Genomic DNA, 24,882 nt, shown 5'->3' with positions numbered 1-24,882 from the left:
CAGGTACCTGTTTGAAATCGCAGTTTAAAATGAGACGGAAGGCTATAGGCCTTTTGGAATCTGGTCAAACTCAGTGGCAGGTTGCTGTACGCTTTAATGTGCGTCAGACTGCTATTGGTAGACTTTGGCAGAGATTTCAAGTCAATGGGTATGTGGAATATGCATGTCAACCAGGTCACCCCAGAGTCACAACAGTCCGAGATGATATGCACATGATGAACACTGCGTTACGTAACAGATTTCTTAACGCAGCAGATCTTCAGACAGAAAACTTCAATGCTAACAATGTAAGGATATCCAGGAGCACCGTTTGTTGACATTTAAGGGAAACTGGACTCCGCTGTAGGCGACCTGCAGTTTGTCCACCACTAACACAACGTCACAGGCAATTTGGCAGGTGGTCGGTCATGGTTTGGGCAGGGATAACTCCTACTGGATGTACTCTCGCCGCTGGACAAAATTGCTGACCCCAAGTTCATGTTTACAAAATTGTATCCTATTGTATTCTACCTCCTACCTCTTATGATTCGACAGCTGAGTGGAAACGAACTGCAACGAAGTTTTAGGCCGCTCTTGTACCAAAGCCCGAACACTCCCCACTACTACCATTCCTGAACAGCCTCAGCCTCTGTGAAGCATGCAGCATGCTCTCTGGTTGATCATGTGACTCCTCTGTCTGATCATTGGTGATAAGTGGTCCTGTGCATAGAGCCCAGGTCACAAATCAGTTGAAGTTAAGCAACGTCGAGCTTGGAGAGTGCTTGGATGGGTGACCGTGTTTGTCAGCTTGACTCCTGAGAGTTTCTAGGACTTCAGGCCTGCCCCACAATGACGCAAACATGATACATGTGGTCTCACCTAAGGCCTTTGTTCACCCAGTAGAAAATGGGTACCCGGTGAGATAAATCATGTGACTATTCACAGGCAGCTTGGGTTATCCGGGGTAATAATAATCAGATTCTGATTACAGCATCCAGTGAGCAACTAGTCAGATGGATACTAGGTGCTATACAATGAATTATGTTTTACAGACTAAGATGAAAATGCAGCAGGGAGGGTTCGGGTGATCCTGGCACAGTCAGGCTGGTAAGGCTCATCATCAGCTCAAGGCCCTTGCTCACTCTGACCGCCTCCGTGGTGTAGTGGTTAGAAAGTTAGAGCCGTCCGCCCGGAGAGCGGAAGGTTGCGGGTTCGATCCCCGACCGCGTCAAACCAAAAGACGTTAAAATATGGTACTTGTTGGTCCCTGCCTGGCGCTCGGCATTAATGGGTACAACAAGGACTGGTTGGCTTGGAGTCAGTATACTGTGTCTGAGTGGGGTATTCATGCTTCACTGCGGCATTGTATCTCAGTGGGCTAGCACTATAAAACCAGCTTCAGTCTGGGCATACACATACACACGCATGCACGTCGTCATATGAGCGAAATATTCTCAAGCACAATGTAAAACCCAATTTCACCTCACCTCACCCTTGCCCACTCTACACGCAGCCAAGACAGTGAATGGGACTTCTCCCAGGAAACACTGCCGAGTCGAACCCACCAAGAATATGTAGACTCCCCCAACACTGCAGCCCTCTGCATTACCCAGTGTGTCAGAAGGGCTGTGCTCCCGGGGGAGAGATCAGGAGGTACCAAACCAAGGGCACTGAGAACAATGGGGAGCCTGACAACAGTGTACTTGGGATGCAGTGTTCATTCTAGCCTTGATGAAAAGTAGGCCCATGGCCCACCAGCCTTCAGTTATGTGGGCCATTTAGAAAACAGTGTGGGTCATGTCAAATTGCTGTGACTTGTTAGACATACAGTACTAATTAGTTACTAATTTGAGTTCACTTACTGGTCCGATAATTGTCTGTGCCATTCCCTGTAAACACATTATTTTTGTGATGGGTAATACACACCGTACATCACAAGTGATTTGCCTCTTTGACGAACAATACCCATGGGTCAAGCTGCAACCACTTATTTTGAAAAACACGTGGACGTGATACATCGTCCTGGCCTTTCTCCTCAGACCCATCCTCTTTTCGGTTATCATCGTCACGGTTGGTTGTGCTCGCTGTATCGTCATCATGACCAGGTTTTTGCTTTTTTTTTTTTTTTTTTAATGCATTTCAGATTTATGGCCTCCCAGTATTTTTAAAGTGCACCATATGAACTTTCAGTGCGTGAATGGCATAAGGGCGCAGCCTAGAATGTACACTGGGGATGCAAGCGAGACATTTCAAAGGCGAGGTCCACATACTTAGCATGCTTTTCCTCAATCTTGCCAATCACATTGCTGTCAAAAGGCACACAAAATTCAATGATATAATTAAATTCATTGGCTTTATCACAAAGGACAAGATCAGGTTTGTTGGCTGGGATTCTTCTGAGGCTTTATATGGGCCTATTCAACAGAAGTTTGAAAGCATCATTTTCCATGACGCCCTGGACATGTTCAGGGTCGTACCATGGATGGACCTCAGAGTCAAAGCCACAGGCATGGCGAAGAGGGTAATTACAGCAGCGAGCCATGCCATCATGTCTTTTGAGATATGATGTTTGTGCCAAGGAAGGGCATCCACAGACAAGATGTTTGACGGTCTCTGTAAATTTATTGCAAAGTCGACATTTAATATTTTCATTAAGAATCATATTTTGGCTATTGCGAGTGGGAAGTGACCGGTCTTGGGCAGCAAAAAGGGAAGCTCTCTATTTCACATTTAAGACCAGCAGACTTCATCAAAGCGAAGGAGTCGGTGGGATTGCCATTCTGTTCCACACATGGCATATATACACGATGCAGTGTTTTCTCAGAAAGCTTCTCCACAAATGACCGACTCTGGGCAGACTTGGTAAAGACTTCACCCGGTTTACTCTCATCGCTGTACCATCCAGCAGTACTTCGCCATCAACAAAATCAACATCAAAATTCAGATTCTGTCCAATAACCTTGGCACGCTTAAAATAGCTGTGGAATTCCTGGTGGGCTCTGTTATCAGACATGGTCCTTCTGGTCAGGTGATCAAGACTATGGATGTTTTTTTTCGTCCAATCGCCTTCTCCAAAGCAATAGGAAAGAACTGGCACAGCAAAGGTATTGGTGGCTTTGACGTTGTTTCAAGCATTTAGCTTTGAGCTCCAGATTTTCTTTAAGCAAGCTTTAAACTCGGCCCGAAGTTTCTCTTGAATCTGGGCATTCTGGAGCTTGTCTCGAACTTGCATTCCAAGATAGGTGTAGGCCTGACCTTCCACAAGATGCTCAATAACTCCTCCCCCTTGTAACTTGACCGATCCATCTGTAGTTACCTTGCCACATTTCAAGTGAAGAGTATTACAGGAGATCATGTTTTCAACCAATCATCAAACAATAATGAACAAATCAGACTGTTGAATATGCTGCAACTGAGAGACTGTAATGTGCCAAAGTTGTTAAACAAACCAAAAACAGAACACATGGACCCCACCTGAAAGCTGCATACATTAACCACATTTCATAATTTGGAATTTCTCCATTAAAGATTGCCATGCAGTGGTGGAATCTGAGCCTGTTGATTACATGAAAGAGTCATCATTGGGAACAAGTGTACCAATTTCAGCAAACTAGTCTAGTTGATTCTAGGGAGAAAATGTTGCTGTTGTCACAGACCGTTACATATGCTCATTCTGACCTTCAATAAGGCGAGCTAAAACTTGTGAAAGTATGTATAATAGTAATGTTAGGTTGATATCCTCACCTCATCTTCTGTAATGTGAAGTGGTGGTGCAAGTCTCACAAACTCTGGTGTCATACAGTTGTCTACAGACGGGCGGTTTCCTGTGAGCAGTGCTTCTATAGTCTGTCTCTGTACGTCAGGATTGATCACTCCTGGTTTGCCAAACTGATCAAAACTGTAAACAAGATGTTTCTCTAAAAGAAGAGATGCGCTGACTTTTGTTCACCCTTTTCAAAGTACATTTTTGTTTCTTGTCATAATGGGCTGACATCACTCCCAGTTGTGATCTCAAACACATACAAACCACAGTCTCCAAACAATTTTACAAAATTTGGGGAAATTTTTTTTATTCTCTCTTCAATCCAGTTACCGGTACTACCCACACTCAAGTTGAGGTACTTACTTGAGACGATAACAATGAACAGTTTTTGGTTTGTCTTCCAGAATTATTTGGTATACAGTAACTTTCTGCAATTTTGAAAACATCAACTGCAAATGGGCCAAGGCATGAAACTTTGATGAATTGTTACAACTGGATTTTACCTTGTGGGTTTAGTATCTGGATCCGGCACTACACAGGGCATGGCAGCCTTACTGGTATAAGGCATCTCAGACTGGCGTTCTGCTAAAGCTAGTTGTAGGCCACTCACATCAAATGACTGAAATACAGGGACGAAGAATAAAATAAGTATGGTAACTATAGTTAGTATAAACAGGAAAGCAAGTCTAGAGAACAGACTAATAACAGATTCTTTGTCTACCAAAACATCTGGTCAAGTGATAGGTACTCCCAATACAAGTGATAGCTAGTCTGGCCAAATTATAACTACCATCACTACACTGTTATCAAGAGATTATTACACTCCAGTCTAGTGATATGTACAGTCCAACAAAATGAAAGCTAATGTCTGGCCAAAAAAGATAACTTAAGTTTCAAATACCATCTTACAGGATGCACTTCTGGTCAAGATCATAGGCCTGAAGCCAGAGCCAAGCAGACTTTGCATATCATGCCTTTCTAAGATATGCCAGGACAGAGTAATACCAAGCTGAGGTTATGTCATAAGCTTTGGACCTTAACTGGTGTGACACTGGAAGAAACACCATACAGAACCAGGGGACAGAACTAGGGGACAGACAAGGTGCAGACCACGGACAATGTAGGCACTGGAGAAGACACCACTCAGATCAAGGCAACATATTGCTGAGTGAGTGAGTTGGATTTTTTTGCCGCTTTTAGCAATATTCCAGCAATATTACGGTAGGGGACACCAGAAATGGGCTTCACACATTGTACCTATGTGGGGAATCGAATCCGGTCCTTCGGCGTGACGAACGAACACTTTAACCACTAGGCTGACCCACCGCCCCTGATTTGTTCAGAACAATAAAGACAGGAGTTCATATGCTCAGCGCTGATTAATTTAGACAGATGACAGATGAACAGCTTTGAGTCCACATTGATGATGGTGTCTTATAACTAGAGGTACCTGCATACTGCCTACATCCATGTGTATAATCTGACTTGGGGATTTTTTGAACATCTGAAAATAGAAATAAATGTATTGATTTACATTAACTACAACACATATATTAGTATGTGAAGTAAACACATTGTACAGTAGCACATCTCATCATAAATGTAGTGTACAAAGAGGACACATTATTATTCACATCAGGAATTGGTAATCTGTTTTGGGTCTTTAAGCTGTTTTGACTCCTATGGGGCCAGTATATTAGGTATCTTTACTCCTATGGGGCCAGTATATTAGGCATCTTTACTCCTATGGGGCCAGTATATTAGGTATCTTTACTCCTATGGGGCCAGTATATTAGGCATCTTTACTCCTATGGGGCCAGTATATTAGGTATTTTCACTCCTATGGGGCCAGTATATTAGGTATCTTTACTCCTATGGGGCCAGTATATTAGGCATCTTTACTCCTATGGGGCCAGTATATTAGGTATTTTTACTCCTATGGGGCAAGTATATTAGGTATTTTTACTCCTATGGGGCCAGTATATTAGGTATTTTTACTCCTATGGGGCCAGTATATTAGGTATCTTTACTCCAATGGGGCCAGTATATTAGGTATTTTTACTCCTATGGGGCCACTATATTAGGTATTTTTACTCCTATGGGGCCAGTATATTAGGTATCTTTACTCCAATGGGGCCAGTATATTAGGTATTTTTACTCCTATGGGGCCACTATATTAGGTATTTTTACTCCTATGGGGCCAGTATATTAGGTATTTTCACTCCTATGGGGCCAGTATATTAGGTATCTTTACTCCAATGGGGCCAGTATATTAGGTATTTTTATGGGGCCAGTATATGGGGCCAGCCAGTATATTAGGTATTTTTCACCCTATGGGGCCAGTATATTAGGTATTTTTACTCCTATGGGGCCAGTATATTAGGTATTTTATCTTTTTCACTCCCATGGGGCCAGTATATTAGGTATTTTTAATTCCTATGGGGACAGTATATTAGGTATTTTTACTCCTATGGGGCCAGTATATTAGGTATTTTATCCCATGGGGGTATTTTTACTCCTATGGGGCCAGTATATTACTCCCATAGGTTTTTATCCCTATGGGGCCAGTATATTAGGTATTTTTATTTTCCCATGGGGCCAGTATATTAGGTATTTTTTACTCCTATGGGGCCAGTATATTAGGTATTTTTTACTCCTATGGGGCCAGCCAGTATATTAGGTATTTTTACTCCCATGGGGCCAGTATATTAGGTATTTTCACCCCATGGGGCCAGTATATTAGGTATTTTCATCCTATGGGGCCAGTATATTAGGTATTTTTACTCCCATAGTCCCATGGGGCAGTATATTAGGTATTTTTACTCCTATCATGGTATTTTTAACTCCTATGGGGCCAGTATGGGTATTTTACTCCTATGGGGCCAGTATATTAGGTATTTTTTACTCCTATGGGGCCAGTATATATTAGGTGTATTAGGTGTTTTATCCCATGGGGCCAGTATATTAGGTATTTTACTCCTATGGGGCCAGTATATTAGGTATTTTTTCCCTATGGGGCCAGTATATTAGGTATATATGGGGCCAGTATTTTATTAGGTGTTTTTACTCCTATGGGGCCAGTATATTAGGTATTTTTACTCCTATGGGGCCAGTATATTAGTATTTTATCCTATGGGGCCAGTATATTAGGTATTTTTACTCCTATGGGGCCAGGTGTATTAGTATATTAGGTATTTTTACTCCCATGGGGCCACAGTATATTAGGTATTTTTACTCCTATGGGGCCAGTATATTAGGTATTTTTACTCCTATGGGGCCAGTATATTAGGTATTTTTACTCCTATGGGGCCAGTATATTAGGTATTTTTACTCCTATGGGGCCAGTATATTAGGTATTTTTACTCCTATGGGGCCAGTATATTAGGTATTTTTACTCCTATGGGGCCAGTATATTAGGTATTTTTACTCCTATGGGGCCAGTATATTAGGTATTTTTACTCCTATGGGGCCAGTATATTAGGTATTTTTACTCCTATGGGGCCAGTATATTAGGTATTTTTACTCCTATGGGGCCAGTATATTAGGTATTTTTTACTCCTATGGGGCCAGTATATTAGGTGTTTTTTACTCCTATGGGGCCAGTATATTAGGTATTTTTAGTCCTATGGGGGGCCAGTATATTAGGTATTTTTACTTCCAATGGGGCCAGTATATTAGGTGTTTTTACTCCTATGGGGCCAGTATATTAGGTATTTTTACTCCTATGGGGCCAGTATATTAGGTATTTTTACTCCTATGGGGCCAGTATATTAGGTATCTTTAGTCCTATGGGGCCAGTATATTAGGTATTTTAGTCCTATGGGGCCAGTATATTAGGTGTTTTTACTCCTATGGGGCCAGCATATTAGGTGTTTTCACTCCTATGGGGCCAGTAAATTAGGTATTTTTACTCCTATGGGGCTAGTATATCAAGTATTTTCACTCCTATGGGGCCACTATATTAGGTATTTTTACTCCTATGGGGCCAGTATATTAGGTGTTTTTACTCCTATGGGGCCAGTATATTAGGTATTTTTAGTCCTATGGGGACAGTATATTAGGTATTTTTACTTCAATGGGGCCAGTATATTAGGTATTTTTACTCCTATGGGGCCAGTATATTAGGTATTTTTACTCCTATGGGGCCAGTATATTAGGTGTTTTTACTCCTATGGGGCCAGTATATTAGGTATATTAGGTGTTTTCACTCCTATGGGGCCAGTATATTAGGTATTTTCACTCCTATGGGGCCAGTATATTAGGTATTTTTACTTCAATGGGGCCAGAAAATTAGGTAATTTTACTCCTATGGGGCCAGTATATCAGGTATTTTTACTCCTATGGGGCCACTATATTAGGTATATATTAACTAACTATTTCAAAGAGGCTGCATATTTTACAGTTTATCTTGAGCCGTATGAGAGGCACCTACAGGATGTCAGTTCACATGGAATAATGTACGTTCTATCTGTTTATGGAATGATGTACGTTCTATCTGTTCATGGAATGATGTACGTTCTATCTGTTTATGGAATGATGTACGTTCTATCTGTTTATGGAATAATGTACGTTCTATCTGTTTATGGAATGATGTACGTTCTATCTGTTTATGGAATGATGTACGTTCTATCTGTTCATGGAATGATGTACGTTCTATCTGTTTATGGAATGATGTACGTTCTATCTGTTTATGGAATGATGTACGTTCTATCTGTTCATGGAATGATGTACGTTCTATCTGTTCATGGAATGATGTACGTTCTATCTGTTTATGGAATGATGTACGTTCTATCTGTCTACGGAATGATGTACGTTCTATCTGTTCATGGAATGATGTACGTTCTATCTGTTCATGGAATAATGTACGTTCTATCTGTTTATGGAATGATGTACGTTCTATCTGTTTATGGAATGATGTACGTTCTATCTGTTTACGGAATGATGTACGTTCTATCTGTTCATGGAATGATGTACGTTCTATCTGTTTATGGAATGATGTACTTTCTATCTGTTTACGGAATGATGTACGTTCTATCTGTTTATGGAATGATGTACGTTCTATCTGTTTATGGAATGATGTACGTTCTATCTGTTTACGGAATGATGTACGTTCTATCTGTTTATGGAATGATGTACGTTCTATCTGTTTATGGAATGATGTACGTTCTATCTGTTTATGGAATGATGTACGTTCTATCTGTTTATGGAATGATGTACGTAGTACAACTTGAGATTTTAAACAAAGAATAATGTGTAGTCATTGGACAGACCTCCTTCGATGGGCTGGAGATCAGCTGTGAGAGAAAGTAGCGCTCTGGGGGGGATATAGCTGGAATGGCCCAGTGAAGATCATATTGACCTGCTTCTTGCTTTTCAGTAGGTGGATTCTGAAAATAGATATTAACATCAGAAAGTAAAAACCATCTCGTTAATTGCTAAATATGTAATTTTCTGAATAAAATTGATATTTTATACTTATCCTGACTCATGCTTATTGCTTGTCTCCCTTTCCTTCCGAATGCTAGTGGAACACTTGAATCCCCTTTTGAAGCTCCCTTCAAAAAAGCAAACGTAAAATCACTTACCAGGAGTCACCTCCCTTCCCAGGTTTTGGCGGGAAATGGCGCCACCTGTCTCCCATGCTCTTCACTCTCTCCGTATTTTATAGCCCGACACACTGATTTACTGGGAAATCCAGAGTGCCTTGAGTGGAGGTTGGGAGGGCTTACTTCATAAGTCAGGATAAGTATAAAATATCAATTTTATTCAGAAAATTACATATTTTTCCTTATCCTGACTCATGCTTATTGCTTGTAGAATCCGATGGGATAGGTGGTGGGTCAAGCCATCTCTGGATTCCTTAGTGATGAATTTACGTCTTATTTACCCCCATGGGAACTTTTAATGGCACTGCTGCTGTTGATCCATATGTCGAAATAAATCTGGTAATTTGGGGGGACCACAATATATCAGACTCTTCAGTAACCGTACATGTGGATTTAAATAACTCCAACTCTTGATGTTCGTATCAAGTGCAGCAGTGACCCTATCCGTGTACAAGTAATTCCTTACAAGTACAGGGTCCAATATTCATGCTAGTCTGTTCTAGACGTGTACATGGACTATAAGCTCTATTCCTTGGAGTACTAGCTTTGCATGACATGCGGTAAAAGGGCGAGATACATCTCAGCGCCTTTGAGGGACCGTCAGCTGTTGAGCTACAACCAGAGGTCCAAACTGGTGGATACCGGAGACGTCCTCGGTAGCAATGTCTCTGAGATAGTGGTTAGCAAATACTGTCTCCGATTTCCAAAAACACCCTTCCATGATCGTGGATATTGAGCAGTTTCCATGTAGAGTGAGTGTAGATGCCAATGCTCTAATTTCGTGCGGATTGGAGGCTCGAGGAGGCTCAAGTCCTGCTGCCTTGTAGGCTCAGTAGTATGATTGCTCTCATCCAAACTGATATCGTAGTACGTGAGATCTCTGTGGGTGTCTCCGACGATATGGTTTTAGACTTTTGTAGATATATTTTCAGCGCTCTGACTGGACATAAGGATAAGTCTTGTATATCCTGTGGACCAAGGATTGTAGATAATGCTGGGATGTGGAATTGTCTGTCCGGTTGACCTGGCAGTTGATTCTTAGCTATGAAATCCCACCTCAATCCTAGATGAACCATGTTGTGACGTGTGTCAAAACGTATTTGTTCGAAGTCCAGCGCATGTATTTCTGACATCCGCGCCGCTGTTGCCAAGGCGATCAGAATTAGCGTTTTCTGTGTAAGAAATTCATAAGAAGTTCTTTCTAGTCGTTCGTACACATCACTGGTGAGATGTCGTAACACCACGTTGAGATCCCAAGCCGGCGCTTTAAATTTCCTTTGTTGGTCTTCCAGTTTAAAAGAGCGAAAGCAAGGCCAGTAACTCTGGCACTTTCGTCAGTTTCACGCCTGTCTTCATAGTGATAACTGAGCTGAGAGCCGCTAGGTATGTAGATAATGTCGAACCTTTTAATTTTCCTTCATTTGTCTGAGATGACAAAGATATTCCGCCACTTGAGGATGTGTTGCTTTCACTGCAGTGAAACCTTTCCTCGATGCATATTTTTCAAAGCTTTGCCACTTGTCGTCATACAAGTTACGAGTAGATCTGCGTAAAGCTAGTGTAACTGCTTTGCTGCTCTGGCGGAGTATCCTCTTTTCGACAAGCAATTCGTGATACGTTTCATACATGTAGGTGGAATAATCTGGGATACTTGTGAACTTGCTTGGTGTGAGGATGAATTAGTAGGTTCAACCAAACTCGAAGTTCTATTGTTGGTTTTCCGGTTCTTCCAAGAGAACGGGAAGCCACGTTCTTGCTGGCCAGTAAGGCGCGACCAAAATCAGTTGTAGATTGTTTGTCTGCCTGATTTTCGGGAATTGGAGAGACGAATATTGCCAGTTGATTTTTGAATCTTGTGGCGAATAGGTCTACGAGTGGAGATCCTATCGTCTGTATGATGCATCTGAACGCTTGTGGATGTAACATCCATTCTGTTGGGGATGGTTGATGTGGTCGAGATAGCGCCATCTGCTATTACATTCCTGGCTCCCGGAATGTGACATGCTTTCACATAAATGTTCAGATTGTCTGTTATGTTGAATAGTTGAAAGCTGAGATCTAGAAGATTCCAAGATCTTGTTGATCCTTGTTTGTTTATGTAGAACGCCACTGTTGAGTTGTCCGTATGGATCATCAATTTTGCATTTCTTAGTATGTTGGACCAATGTAGTAGGGCATTTACTACTGCTTTCATCTCGAGCATGTTGATATGCAGATTCATTTCTTGTTTCGACCATTTCCCGGCAGCCACTTCGTTGTCGAGGTGTGCTCCCCATCCTTGCAGTGATGCATCTACGCAGAGGTGGACGTTGCACTCCGGCTCTATTAAGTAATTTCCGCCGCAAACATTCGACTTCTGAGTCCACCATAGTAGGTATGGTTTTAGCCTGTCTTTTATTTCGAAGGGATCCAGACTGTGTAAGTGGGTGTTCACAAATCTCTGTAGAGGACGCAGTTGTAGTCTCCCTCTGTGCGTCATGTCTTGAGCTGACGTGAGGAGACCTAATAGGCTCTGCTATTCTCGTAGTGGTAACGGAGAGAGTAGAACTTGAGAGATCATTTGTTGAATCTTGATCCAACGATGCTCTGGAACGAGAATGCGATTCTTCGTTGTTATAAGCCGTATTCCTAGGAATTGTAAGTCCTGAGTAGGCTCTTGTTCCGACTGGAGGAGATTTACTAGCCATCCTAGTTGAGTGAGAAGTCTGATGGTGAAGTTCAATTGCAGTCTGAGTTGACTGGGATCTTGCTGAGCTTGAATCCCGTCGTCTGGGTAGATCGCACTGCGTAGACCTCGACGATGTAGATATATATTGATGAGCTTTGTCACTCGAGTAAACAACCAGGGGGCCGACGATATTCCAAATGGTAGGACCTTCCATTGGAAATGACGTCCGTTGAACAGGAATCGCAGATATTTCCTTGATTCCCGATGGATCGGGATGTGTAAGTATGCATCCTGTACATTTATGCTGGCGAGATAGTCTAGCGGACGTATGAGATGTCGTAGTTGTGGTAGATGTATCATCTTGAACTTTGCGGGTGGTAGGAGGTAATCTTTGTTGAATTTCCTTATGTTGTAAATGAGTCGGAACTTTTCTTTTGAATTTTTCTTTGGTACCAGAAAAATTGGGGAGTAGAAACCTGGTGTGACGCAGTCTTGTTTTATCTCTTCGATTGCCTCCTTCTCTAGTAGAGATGTGATGGCTTCTAGTAGATTTCCCTTCTGGTCTGCAGCGTAGTTGTGAACCAGTGGGTTGATTGTTACTGGTGGTACTGCTTGTAGCTGTATCCTGTAACCTTTGCGTAGAATCTGAGATACGAAGTCGTCTTGAAGAATTCCCCAATTCTTCCAGTAGAGTTGCAGACGTCCACCCAATTGTGAAGGTTGTACTGGAACGGCTGGGGGTGGAAGACTCCAGTTGTTCCGAACCTGTATTTCATCGTCTGGAACTTCTGGCGCTTCGAAAGGGCTGACCTCTCCGTAGTTACCTCTTGGAGCTGCGGATGGGCGACGAAAAGAATCCTTATTCCCTTTAGCGTTGCCTGATTTCTTATCCCTTGCTCTCTGGATGCCTGCAAACTTCGATTTGCCGGAATAACGTTGGGAGGTGTGACGATTACACTGGCCAGTGTATCGATAGACTTGATCATCATCACTTCTCGAATCTTTAGCGACTTCCTTGGCTTAATTTCATCAATTTCTCCTGCAAAAATGGATGGTGCTGACCAAGGGACTCTGTAGAGTGTCTTGGTAAATTTCTCGCTCCAAGTACAGGAAGATAACAGTCCTTGCCTTCTTGATAATGTTAAGCCTGCAGAAATGGATGATAGGTGTTCAGACATGAACTGATGATCCTTTTTTCTGTGTAAGTAGAGCTGAATAAACCATTCTATCTTCCTCTGAAGTTGAATTCTTAAACTTCGAGATGAGAGTCTCGTTGATAGCTCTTGACCTGGTTAGGCCGAAGAAGGTTCGTCTGGTTACTGTATCTAACTGTGCCAGCTTTTTATCTTCTATCTTGTAAGCTTTCGTCCGAGTGTCGTTGATGATCTTATAATTCTCATCTATTTCTGGGGCCTTCATGAAGGGTTCCATGTGGTGTAGAGAGAACTTCTTAAAGTTGAACGACGGAATACTCTGAGTCTGGTATTTAGTTGCCTTCTTGAAGGCTGTGCTGAGGTTGTCTGGAACGTCTAAGACAGGGTCGATAGGTGGCATCGTGAGTGAGTCTATATCATCATTCACCATCAAGTATGATAGTGCTTCTTTGGTCTCCTTAGAGGGTGATGCAAGTTCCAAACCATTGGCCATCCATGACTTGATTTCCGAGTCGGAAAATATAATTCCGCCGTCATCTTCCTGCTCTGAGGATGGATGTCTTCTATTGTCGCCTGAACGAGGAGATCTGTAAGTTGATCTGTAAGACGATCTGTGTGGTGACCTGCGTGGCGATCTGTAAGGCGACCTGCTTGGTGACCTTCGTGGCCAACCATACATTCTTGAATGTGTTTGTGACTTCCTTCGTGGGGACCTGCGTGGAGATAGAGATGACCATGCGTGCCTTCGCGCGAACCTGCGTGTAGGTGAACGGGTTGGTCGAGGGTTGGAGTCTTGTGAGGAATCTCTATGCCTTTGTACGGATGTTTATTCTCTTCTCCTTGGTAACGAACTGTTGCGTGCAGGTTTCGTGACGAACTTCCGTATCTGACGTCGATGATGATCTACGTGGGTTCGGCGAACGTCTGGTCCTTCCGTCGAACGTAGTTGGTGCGGGTTCCACGTTGGTATGGCTGCCAGGTATTTGTGAGGACGCTGTTGTCGAGCTGGAATCTTCTTGTATGCTCTGCAGGACGTTTGTTCCCAACGGACGTGGTGTGCAGCTCAGTTGACCTTCACTCGGGTTCGTTGCAGACGTCGTCTTCGTCGCAGCTCTCTCGCGTGCGAACCGTTGTTCCATCAGATCCAACATCTGTTGGGTAAATTGCTGCATAAAGGAGCCCGGGTTGAAGGTCTGCGTTGTCTGTTGTACTGACGACGCATCTGAGACGGATGAGGCTTCTTCCGAAGGGCGTTGATCCTTCGTGCCGAACGTCTGCGTTGAAAGGTTGTCCTGCGTGGCCACTGTAGAAGACATCTTCGTCTTCTTCTTAGATGTGATCTCAGGGATGAGGATGGGCGGCTCATCGTAGACATCTATTTCTTCCAGAGGGACGATCTCAGCTGAAAAGGACCTCGTTTTCTGCGTTGCCCCGTGTGGAGACTTCGACGAAAAGTCTTAGTTGTAGCTGACTTCTTCCTCTGGGAAGATGATGCCCTAGTCTTCTTAGACTGCGAAGAGGGTGTATCAGATGTAGATGACCTCTTCCTCGAGCCAGCGTTGTCTATGGTGGCAACCTCCTCCGTAGACTACCCCGGGTAGACCACTGGATTGGTGCATCTGCGCAGACACCAACTGCCGGTCCGCTGCAAGCTTAGCCGGTTTAGACATGTCGTGTAATTCTCGTCTGGACCTGTCCTTTGCACATCGACAGATAATATGAATATTTGTAAAATGCAATATCAGACAGGTGAAAACACAACTGACAACGAGTGTCAGATAAACATACAGGCTTGCAATTAGGACATAGGTTATGTGGATCAACAGCAGACAATCGATACCTACAACCAGAACAAGATTTCATCAATTGTAAACAATGTGAATAATCACGTAAAAACGTGATAAAAACAGAGAAATTTGAGAATTAATTCCGTAGAATATTGTAGGTAAATGTTAACTAAAGCCTTATACAGCTAATTTAGAAGAAAGGCCTAAATAATAAAAGGATATAAAGCCGTATAGGGGACCAGGTGCTCTCACAACCACCCACTCGGGCGAATCAGGAGAGAGTGAAGAGCATGGGAGACAGGTGGCGCCGTTTCCCGCCAAAACCTGGGAAGGGAGGTGACTCCTGGTAAGTGATTTTACGTCCGCTTTTTTGAAGGGAGCTTCAAAAGGGGATTCAAGTGTTCCACTAGCATTCGGAAGGAAAGGGAGACAAGCAATAAGCATGAGTCATGATAAGGAAAAATGTGCTTCTTTAAGACACAAAAATGCAAGATACATTTTATGCAAAAAAATGAAATTAGTCAACGGAACAATAAGATAACAACGTCGTCATCTGAACATGTAACATATACTCACCAGTAGGTGAACAAATACAGATGCGAATGGATTAGCTGCAATGGGCTCTGTTCTGTACATCTCATAGATGAGGTAAATGGCAGCCAGTTTCTGAGTGGGGTGTGGTAGCAGGTCCCGGTTCTGTAGCAGAAGTACCTGGTGCAAGAAAATACAACACTCAATGAAAACAGCTGTTAAAAAACGAGAAACTAGTGCTGCTTCTGCCAGTCTGTCATTTTCTCTGTCCTGTGTTTGGATCATATTGAAATGGACCGTAATTTTCATATTTCAAAGTTTTTGTTGGATTACTTATATTAGTATTCAGCTACTAGACTGTTGAGTCTGTCCTTCTTACATTATCACCACAGTTATAATACAAGACCAGTCTCAGTACATACCAATGCAGATCCAACTTTGAAGTGATCCTGTTTGTTTGAGAAGTAATGATGGAAGCTGGAGGCCAGTCCTTCAAAAGTCTGTGTTTGTGTTGCATCTTCTGAGAGTACACTGAAAACAATGACAACACTGATGAGAATCCATGCACCACCATGTTTGATCATGAACCGATTAGGAGTTAGATTGTTCTTCATCGGTATCATTTTGACCCAAACAGACTGTACCACTCAAAGAGAAAAAGCCTCTTCATGCTGATCCAGAATTTGGGGCTGAAAATGGCAGCCATAAACATGTCTTCTTCAGAGGTAATTTTCCTGTATATTTCATAAATTGCTACTTGTGCTAAAAAACATAATATTTTTCTTAACTTTTTGTGAGGAGTATATGGATGATAGCTATGTGATAAAATGTTAAAAATGCAATGAAGAATGAGGCATGTTACATCTATTGTTAAAGCATTGCTTATATGGAGGATACACATGAGGGAGAGGTTAAAATAACTGCTATACCACAGGTGGAGACCAGTACATGTAAGTACATGGTTGGATGTAAGATGGCTGTTGCATAATGGCCACCTGGAAGGTAAATGAATAACCTTAACACCAACTTATTCCTGTCGCACAGTCCAGCCACAATGATCTGGCAAATAATAACATGCCTGTCACAACATCAGTGCTAACATAAAAATTAACCACACGGTTATTAGTTAACTAGTGAGAAAGCAAGTAAACATTTGTTCAAGGCTGGGAAGATGGAGGAAGACAAGTAATTGTGATGAATGATCGTCTGCCATGATATCAATATGATCAACCATGCTGAAGAAATGCATTTGGCAATGGAGAGTGCAAGTTTCTGAGACTCTCCACCAGTACCATCAGAAGGAGGCTGAAGGCTGCTGGTCTGAGGGCACTTTGACTGATCAGACATCCCTCACTCACAGACAGGCACAGGCAGGAACATGTCGTGGTGCAGACACCGAGAAAACTTGAGGAAATACCACAGAGTTCATTGGTCTGATGAAAGTCACTATTGTCTTCATGCCGTTGTCGCGTAAGGAGACACAGTTTCATTAGATGATTCAAGCAACTGAATCCTTTGGTGGCGGCTCCGTGATAGTGTTGAGGTGAGTTTTGGGTTGGGTTGGATCTCACTGCATTACAGTAAAACCAGAAATTATTGAGAATTTAAGATTGTAATTTTTAAAAAAAAATTCACTTATTACTCACGTATTAAATGTGAATATTAGCAGAACATAACTCCAAATTCAAAGACAGGTGAACAGTTAGTATTTTGTCAAGTCACCATTGGCAGCAATGCAGGCTTCAATGTGGTGGGGCATACTACTGATCAAAGAAGTTAGAAAGTCGTGGTCCATGCTGTCCCAATATCGGACCACCTCTTCTTTCAATTCAGCAGTATTTGTCAGATATTTCTTATTGACACTTTCGCTCATAAGTCCCCAAACATTTTATATTGGATTTAGGTCAGGGCTATAGCTTGGCCAATCTAATAATGTCATATTTTGGGTCCGAAACCAGGCCTGTGAATACTTTGAACGATGTTTTGGGTTGTTGTCCTGCTGGAAAATCAAAAAATTCCATAGAACATGTGAGCAGATGGAAGTAAATGTCCCTCGAGAACATCTGTGTACCGCTCACTGTTCATATTCCCTTCAAATACACAGAGGGACGTTGCCCCTAACACAGATATGTCACCCCACACGTTAAATTTCGGACTGTACTTTGGGCGCTGATACAAAGGTTTTTCAGTTTGTTTGGTCCAGAATTTCAGTGTATTAGGAAACAGCAACACAGAACTTTCATCTGAGAAAATCACATTGTCCCAGTTAAAATTTCTATGCTGTAAGCACCAGTTCAACCTTCGCTCCTTTTGTTCAGGTTTCATGATCGGTGATGGAATTCCTCGACTTTTCTGTCAACCCATTGCATGCTGCTCAGTTCTAATTGTCTCCTTACAGAGAGCCACAGTTCCTCTATCAATCATATCCAGCCTTAAGTTTTCTAAACTCCTTCGTTTGTTTTTAGAAACAAGAATACCAAGCCGCCTCCTGTCAGCGACAGTCAATTTTCTGGGCCTACCTGCGCCTCCCTGGTGCTCAATGCCATATCCATTTGCAATATTTTTCAGAACACGATAAACAGTGGACAAAGGGATGCCTGTTCTACTTGAAATCACTTTAGCTGATCTGGTGTCCTTGTTATAATACTCTAAAATCAACTTCCTCTTCTCTAAATCATCCATACTGAGGATCACTGAAAATGTCGTCTGCTAGCAAGTAAACAAAGGGGGATAACTCTTCACAAACTAATGATAAAGGATTAACGGAGTTGTCTCTCTTGAATGAAACCAAGCACTTGATAGCTGGTCAAGGTTGTTTATACTAGAAATCCAATTAAACATATTCCTAAAATTCTCAATAATTTCTGGTCATACTATACCTGGGTCACTCAATGGCCAAAATTGGTGATAATAAGCTGAATCTATGTAAGAAATTGATTTGTTATGGTGAAACAATAATCTTCTGACATCTGGCAAGAGGATGGTTATCCAGATGTGGCATCATGGCTGTATCCAGTACTTGAAGTACAATAATCTGCCAGATGTCAGAAGATTATTGTTTCACCATAAGAAATCAATTTCTTACATAGATTCAGCTTATTATCACCAATTTTGGGGATACCTAAACCCTGCAACTTAATTTTGTTGAAATGGAATTTTCTGATGAGAAAATTATAAATGACATTTTTAAAATACAAGTAGGCAAAACTGTCATTGAATTTCAATAAATTAAATATTAGTGTAAAATTATGTATTTCTTCACTTTGGTTATGAAATTACTGGAATGTAATGATTGGCTGTACTAATTCTTCAAGAGGAAACACTGAAAATATTACTATTTATGTACTGCACAAAAATGCAGGTGCCTCCATATCTGAAATTATATCAGACATGTTCTTTCATATGATAACCAATTTTGGAACATTTATCATTAATGCACATTTCTTATAGAAACTGGATCCTAGCCGCTTCACCGTATTGCTCAGAAATTATCAGCATTAAACCTAGACCAGTCCAGAAATTTTTAAAACGTTTTCGTGACACTGGTTCTTGTGAAAACCAACCGAGAAGCCGATGGCCAAGAAAATTGTCACAACAAAGTGACAGGATCTTATTTCGTCTTGTAAAACGGATTCGGCAGAGTAGTTTAAAGAACATTACTAACAGTCTGAATACACAAATTCAAAGACAAGTTTCCAAGAAAAATACGATATCACCTGTGAACAGAGAGTGTCAGTTTTGCCGCACCAAACTGGAATGGGGAGAAATAATTGGAAACAAATTATATTCAGTGACAATATGTAAGAATTGGAAGGGATCAGAAAGTTTTTGTTTGGAGGAATAGAAATGAGAGATTACTCCCAGAATGTTTAAGTGTTCACACCAACCGTGACAACCGGAATGTGATATCGGCGATGTTCGGGACTGCAAAACATATCATTGTGTTGGAACAATCACATTTGTCAATGGAAGCATGAACACAAATAAGTATATTGAAGTTCGTCATGAAAATCTGTGGCCTGTCTTTACTAGACATTTCACAAACAGACTCCAGATATTCCAAGAGAACAATGTTCCTTGCCATGTTTCACTGCGAGCCAATCAGTGGAAAAATGACTATAGAATTCATACTTTGGCATGTCCTGCTCAAAGTCTAGACTTGAGTATGTGTGGAAAACTCTGAAACATTGTCTAAAAAGACGTGTTCATGAAATCAGAAACAAAGACAATGATTCGGATCATCGGGGGGAAGATTTGGAGAGACCTCTCACTTGCTAACATCAGGAGCCTTTACGACAGCATTCCAGCTAGGTTTTGACAGTTTCTCAGAGTTTGAGGTCATACCTCACAATACTGAAAATATCATGCGAGTACCATTTTAATTTACAAAGTTTTTGTGCTTTTAACCCCCTGGGTGCCAGAGGGTCATATAAGTCCTTATTCTTCAACCCTCACTTAGAGTGAGTGAGTGAGTGAGTGAGTTGGGTTTTACGCCACTTTTAGCAATGTTCCAGCAATATCACGGCGGGGGACACCAGAAATGTGCTTCACACATTGTACCCATGTGGGGAATCGAACCCGGGCCTTCGGCGTGATGAGCGAACGCTTTAACCACTAGGCTACCTCACCGCCCCCTCACTTAGAAGTCCAATAACATTCACACACGGAAATACACTTCACAGTTTCGAATTCCTGTTTCTCAATACCATCCACTATCATCTTAGCAAAGCTAAAGTGATGTAAAAGACCTTTCAAATTTGACTTCATAGTAAATGTCGCCCTTTTTGACACATAAGAAACTCTCGAAGTCCAGCGTTATTTGGTGTATGTTTTGAAATGTAAAAATCAGATAATTACTTAAATAGTAACAATTCTAAAAATAGCATATCAATGATCACTGATATCAGTTTTTCATGAAATCACGATTGGTAATTCTGAAACGTTGCCGACGAACCAAGAATCAGTTGGGATGTTTTCGATAGTACACTAACACGAATGCCAAAGTGAGCTTTCCGCCATATTTGATAGTGTTTACAAAATCATGTTTCGCGAAGGCCGGTATTGAGACGCCTATTACATCATGTATATTTCATATTCCGCTGCAACAAATGCATCACTGAATTCCTATTACGTTTTAGTATCAAATAAGAAATGGTCTTTGTCACCAAAACCAATTGTCAGTAAAAATTCCACTGAAATGAAACGAAAGATATTAGATGTGAAAATGAACGCTGTGCGTAAAAGACAGCAATTGTTTGAAATGTAAACAAAGAAAAATTATGACTTTTCGCTGTGTAGCATTTTTTCAAATTTTCAGACATCCAATCGTCTATTTGTAGCATGCATAGGCTCAATACTTTTAGAACATACATGGAAAGAGTATTGTAGCAAATAAAAAAATATATACAATACAATAATGTGATATGTTTATACGAAATTGTCAAAGTTTCTGTGCAGCTTGATGCCATGACTGATGCAAAATCTTGCAGAACGACAATGGTAATTATTGGCATTTTGGGCTTCTTCTCTTAGGCCAAAAAATAATATATGTCTGTTTCCGGCTACCCGACCGACCTTCTCCTAACCCCCCAACCCTAAACCTTTTTTTAACCAAGTCAAAATCATGACTGGCGTGGATTTCAACTTATCATTTTCATCCAAATTAATCCAGTATGATATTTTCATGTTTTTCAGTGTACATAAGGCTAAAATGGATTGCATTGAATTGGCATAATGGGCTCTCACTGACAAAACCTGCAAATAAATAACATGAATAATGATTTGATATAAAAATCTTTTAATGTTTCATCACAAGGCATTGTCACAACATGATGTGGTATCCTTAAAGACATTCTTAGTAGCCCACCTGGTGTTACTAAAAAAAAGTAAAAAAGTAAAAAAAAGGATATAAAATCTACCCACCTACCCTATTTATAAAAAGCATGTAATAGGAAAGGGACAATGAAAGTGATAAAAACATATAACAATACACAGACAGACAGAATCATTCTGATTACTTACAGTAGCTACATCACATATTTACGAACAAACGATCCCTGAATCAGGGAAGGATCCTCGCATAATCCTGTGTACCCATGTCAGTGAAGCCGCCATTTTGTAAGAAATTGGTCAATGGTAGTGATGTCATATGTCAACATTGTTGTACATATTTGGCAATTTCTTTGAGGTAAAGGTCAGTTGAATAAGAGAAAACACAATCGCCATGTCCCACCGATTACACATTAAGTATTATGATGTATATTTTGCGTATTGTTGAGATATTTTTTCACGAAACTAATTTCCTCATATACATCATGTACATTTAGCCTTGATCAATATCATGTCCGTGGATATAGGGTATATGGTTTAAATTTTTGAAAGTGTTTATTTGTTTGAATGATATTTACATAAGAAATTTACATACTGAGTGCAGTACACCATATTTTAAACCTTTACACAAGTGTTAGAAGACTAAATGTAGGCATAACTTGCAACATGTAGTTTAGTTCCTATGCTGTGTAATATTCGCTATTGGGACCGATATTACTGTTTCACATGAACAGGTTAATAAACAACAATTCAATTTAACTTGTAAGTAAAAATGACAATATTAATGAAAATGATTTAGATATTTTATGAAATGTATATGTACACATTTTGAAAAGAATTGTCATGTTCATTGAACTTGTTTATTTCGTTTTATTGACAAAACAGTTACAGTGTACTCTGTCAATACCGGCATCAGTCGGGACCAAATAAAAATGCCGGTTTTGACAGAGTGCCGGTTTAGCTAGGTTCGCTTATGATAAGTTCGCTGTCGGGACTGAAACTTTGTGCCGATATAGACAGAGTGCCGGTGTTTACAGAGGCCGGTATTGACAGAGTCCACTGTATGTACAATGATTGGCCAGGTGCACGTTTGTCACAAACATTTTTCAATTCACTTTCATTGTTTTCGATAACATGATCAAGTCATATTCGGAAAAAAAATATTGTAATGACAGGACATCAAACTATAACTATATTTCTACGAAAATTGTAAACAAAATATAGACCATGTCATGTCTTACATTGGACAAACATTACATCATTATTCTGATTGTTGCATACAAAAGATGTTTTTGCATCTTTCATCGTATACTTTTGAAGAGAAAAAGCTACATAATCATAAACAAAGAAAAGTCATATCCTAAAAAAATATATTCGGGTGTTGTGAAATATTCTTTTTCATTTACGTTGAATTGATGCCAAACAGGTGCATGTGTTGTTTATATTAAGATACACCGTCACACTGTCTAATCATTGATCTATTCAGGACATTATTTAAATGGTAAAATCAGTCATTTTAAGTTCTGTCGAAAGAGTGTTAAATTCTGACATAAAAACCGAAACCTTTTTTATACAATTCATGGAAATTAGGGGACATATATTATTAATCAACATATCAATGTCATTTTTTTCCAACATCGCAAAAGAGATAAAACAAGCCATGAGGTGAACTAAAATGTTGAATTATTTTCAGTAATTTCATTCCATTTGAAGATATAGATAGTACTCTATAAAAATGATGCAAAAGAAGGCTTAAAGTTGATGGGCAATATCAGTGTTATCACAGAGTTATAAAATGAGACCTTTCGATTTTTCACTAGTCTCCTTTGAAGGTTAGGTTCTGATTAGGCGTAATTAGAGTTGCGGAAAATCTACTCTAGATGTTTTGATAAGGTGAACTCGTCGCAAAAAGTGAACATATCGCAGCTCACATGTCACTTACAATTGATTGAAAAGTTTACAATAACAATTAGCAGGGTGCTTATATTGAACACTGTTCATATCTTTGGTATAAATATCTATGGAATGGCTAATGGATTCACATTCGATATCGAAATGGCAAATGCACAGCTTGATCAGAGATTCATCCCTACAGCTCGCGGCAGTCGTTACTTGGTTGTTGGCGGGTTCATGCACAGAGTCAGCAAGAGAAAACGAGACTGGATATCTTGGATATGTACTGCAAAAGACTGCAAATCCACAGCATCAACAACGAATGACATCGTCACCATGGTGAAAGATGAACACAATCATCAAACTGTCACGAGTGATATTAAGGTAAGAGTTAAAATTCTTATATATGTAGAAATATTACTCAGTGATTGCCACAGTTTTGCCAAATTTTGTAACAGTGTTTCAGTAAGATGCTTAATAAATTTACTGCCACCCTAATGGAAAAACGCTGGAACCAAATGGTTAATATTTTGTTGCTTGTTTGTTTGAACGAAATGGCAAGTGGAAAGGCTGCGATGTATTCATTATATATGTCATGTATTTACTTATGTGAATCATTGTAAAGAAACGTTAAAATCTGTTTGTTGATGAGTGCTTGAAGTTTGGGAATAAACTAATAAAAATATAAACTGTTGTTGTCTTCTCATAAGGTGTGCTCTCATTCTAATAATCCGGATTATCCTCTTCTAACAACTTGTTGATCCCTCACTGTCCTTGTAATCCTTTATTAATTGGCAAAATGAAACTAGCCTCAGGACGCCGATACTTTTTTTCACTCGTGAAGTTTGGTCAAAAGGTCGGCATTATGAGCCTAGCTGAACCGCAAGTTCGCTGGTGTAGGTGAAAGATTATAGGCTCTACATCCGAGTTCACACACAGAATGCCTGTTAACAGAGTCTGCAGCATGCTCATGTAAATGTTGGTGTCAGAGATCATTGTAGATCTTGGAAAACTGTCCAAAACATTGGTTTGATGATGCTAACTACAATGTGTGGTCCAACATCGTACTATGTATCGGTATGACTTTCCTTGTAGTCTGTGCATTTTCTGCATAAAAAATGTCTATTAGATTTAAGTGCTTCAAAAGTATGGCTTTATCGCTGGAAATAACTGACACTCGTTACTGTAACAAACACCACACATGCTCTCCGCTCTGGATAGCTACTCATGTGATCGAAAATAGAACTACTATAGCTACTCAGCAGGGGCGGATACACATCATACAGCTTTTTGAGAAAGGAGGGGTGCACACTCTTGAGAAAGGGGGGCAGGGGGGCACACTTCATTTTCACGAGAATTTCAATGGTCGTTTAATAAACTTTCAGGACAAAAGGGGGGTGCGTACCCCTGCACCCTCTCTGCCTACGGATCCGCCTTTGCTCATGTGATCGAAAATAGAACTTTCAGGATCGCCTTTTCAGAAAAACCTTGTTTGTTCCATTACGCTCGCCTACCTACACGATATAAACAATGTGGTAAGAAAACTTTAACATAATGTGCTTTAGTAACTCTTCATAGTACATACAATCAAATCAACCCATACCTTAGAAGAGATGCTAGTTCCTTCAATGAGAGCGCCATCTTAATTACTAAAAACGACCCTTTGCCAAAA

The 24,882-nt window shown here is 40.6% G+C and overlaps 1 protein-coding gene across 2 annotated transcripts in view; it reads right to left on the bottom strand.

Moving 5' to 3' along the window:
* Positions 1–24,882, bottom strand: part of LOC124292137 (CCR4-NOT transcription complex subunit 11-like) — a 35,697-nt gene extending 10,815 nt beyond the window's left edge. The window contains exons 1-7 of one of the 2 annotated variants that reach the window (XM_046729188.1): positions 24,814–24,882; positions 15,911–16,019; positions 15,534–15,668; positions 9,013–9,129; positions 5,193–5,246; positions 4,246–4,361; positions 3,724–3,877 (exon numbers count right to left, since the gene is read on the bottom strand). In XM_046729188.1, the coding sequence (XP_046585144.1) occupies positions 3,724–3,877; positions 4,246–4,361; positions 5,193–5,246; positions 9,013–9,129; positions 15,534–15,668; positions 15,911–16,019; positions 24,814–24,851 (723 nt within the window). In that variant the 5' untranslated portion in view covers positions 24,852–24,882. Of the gene's footprint in view, positions 1–3,723; positions 3,878–4,245; positions 4,362–5,192; positions 5,247–9,012; positions 9,130–15,533; positions 15,669–15,910; positions 16,020–24,795 lie in introns of both variants that reach the window. The other variant, XM_046729189.1, reaches the window with a different exon arrangement.

Source organism: Haliotis rubra, unplaced genomic scaffold, assembly GCF_003918875.1.
Source record: "Haliotis rubra isolate DU_JTF1 unplaced genomic scaffold, ASM391887v1 Scf509, whole genome shotgun sequence".
NCBI lineage: Eukaryota > Metazoa > Mollusca > Gastropoda > Lepetellida > Haliotidae > Haliotis > Haliotis rubra.
This window is presented reverse-complemented; position numbering and strand designations above follow the sequence as displayed.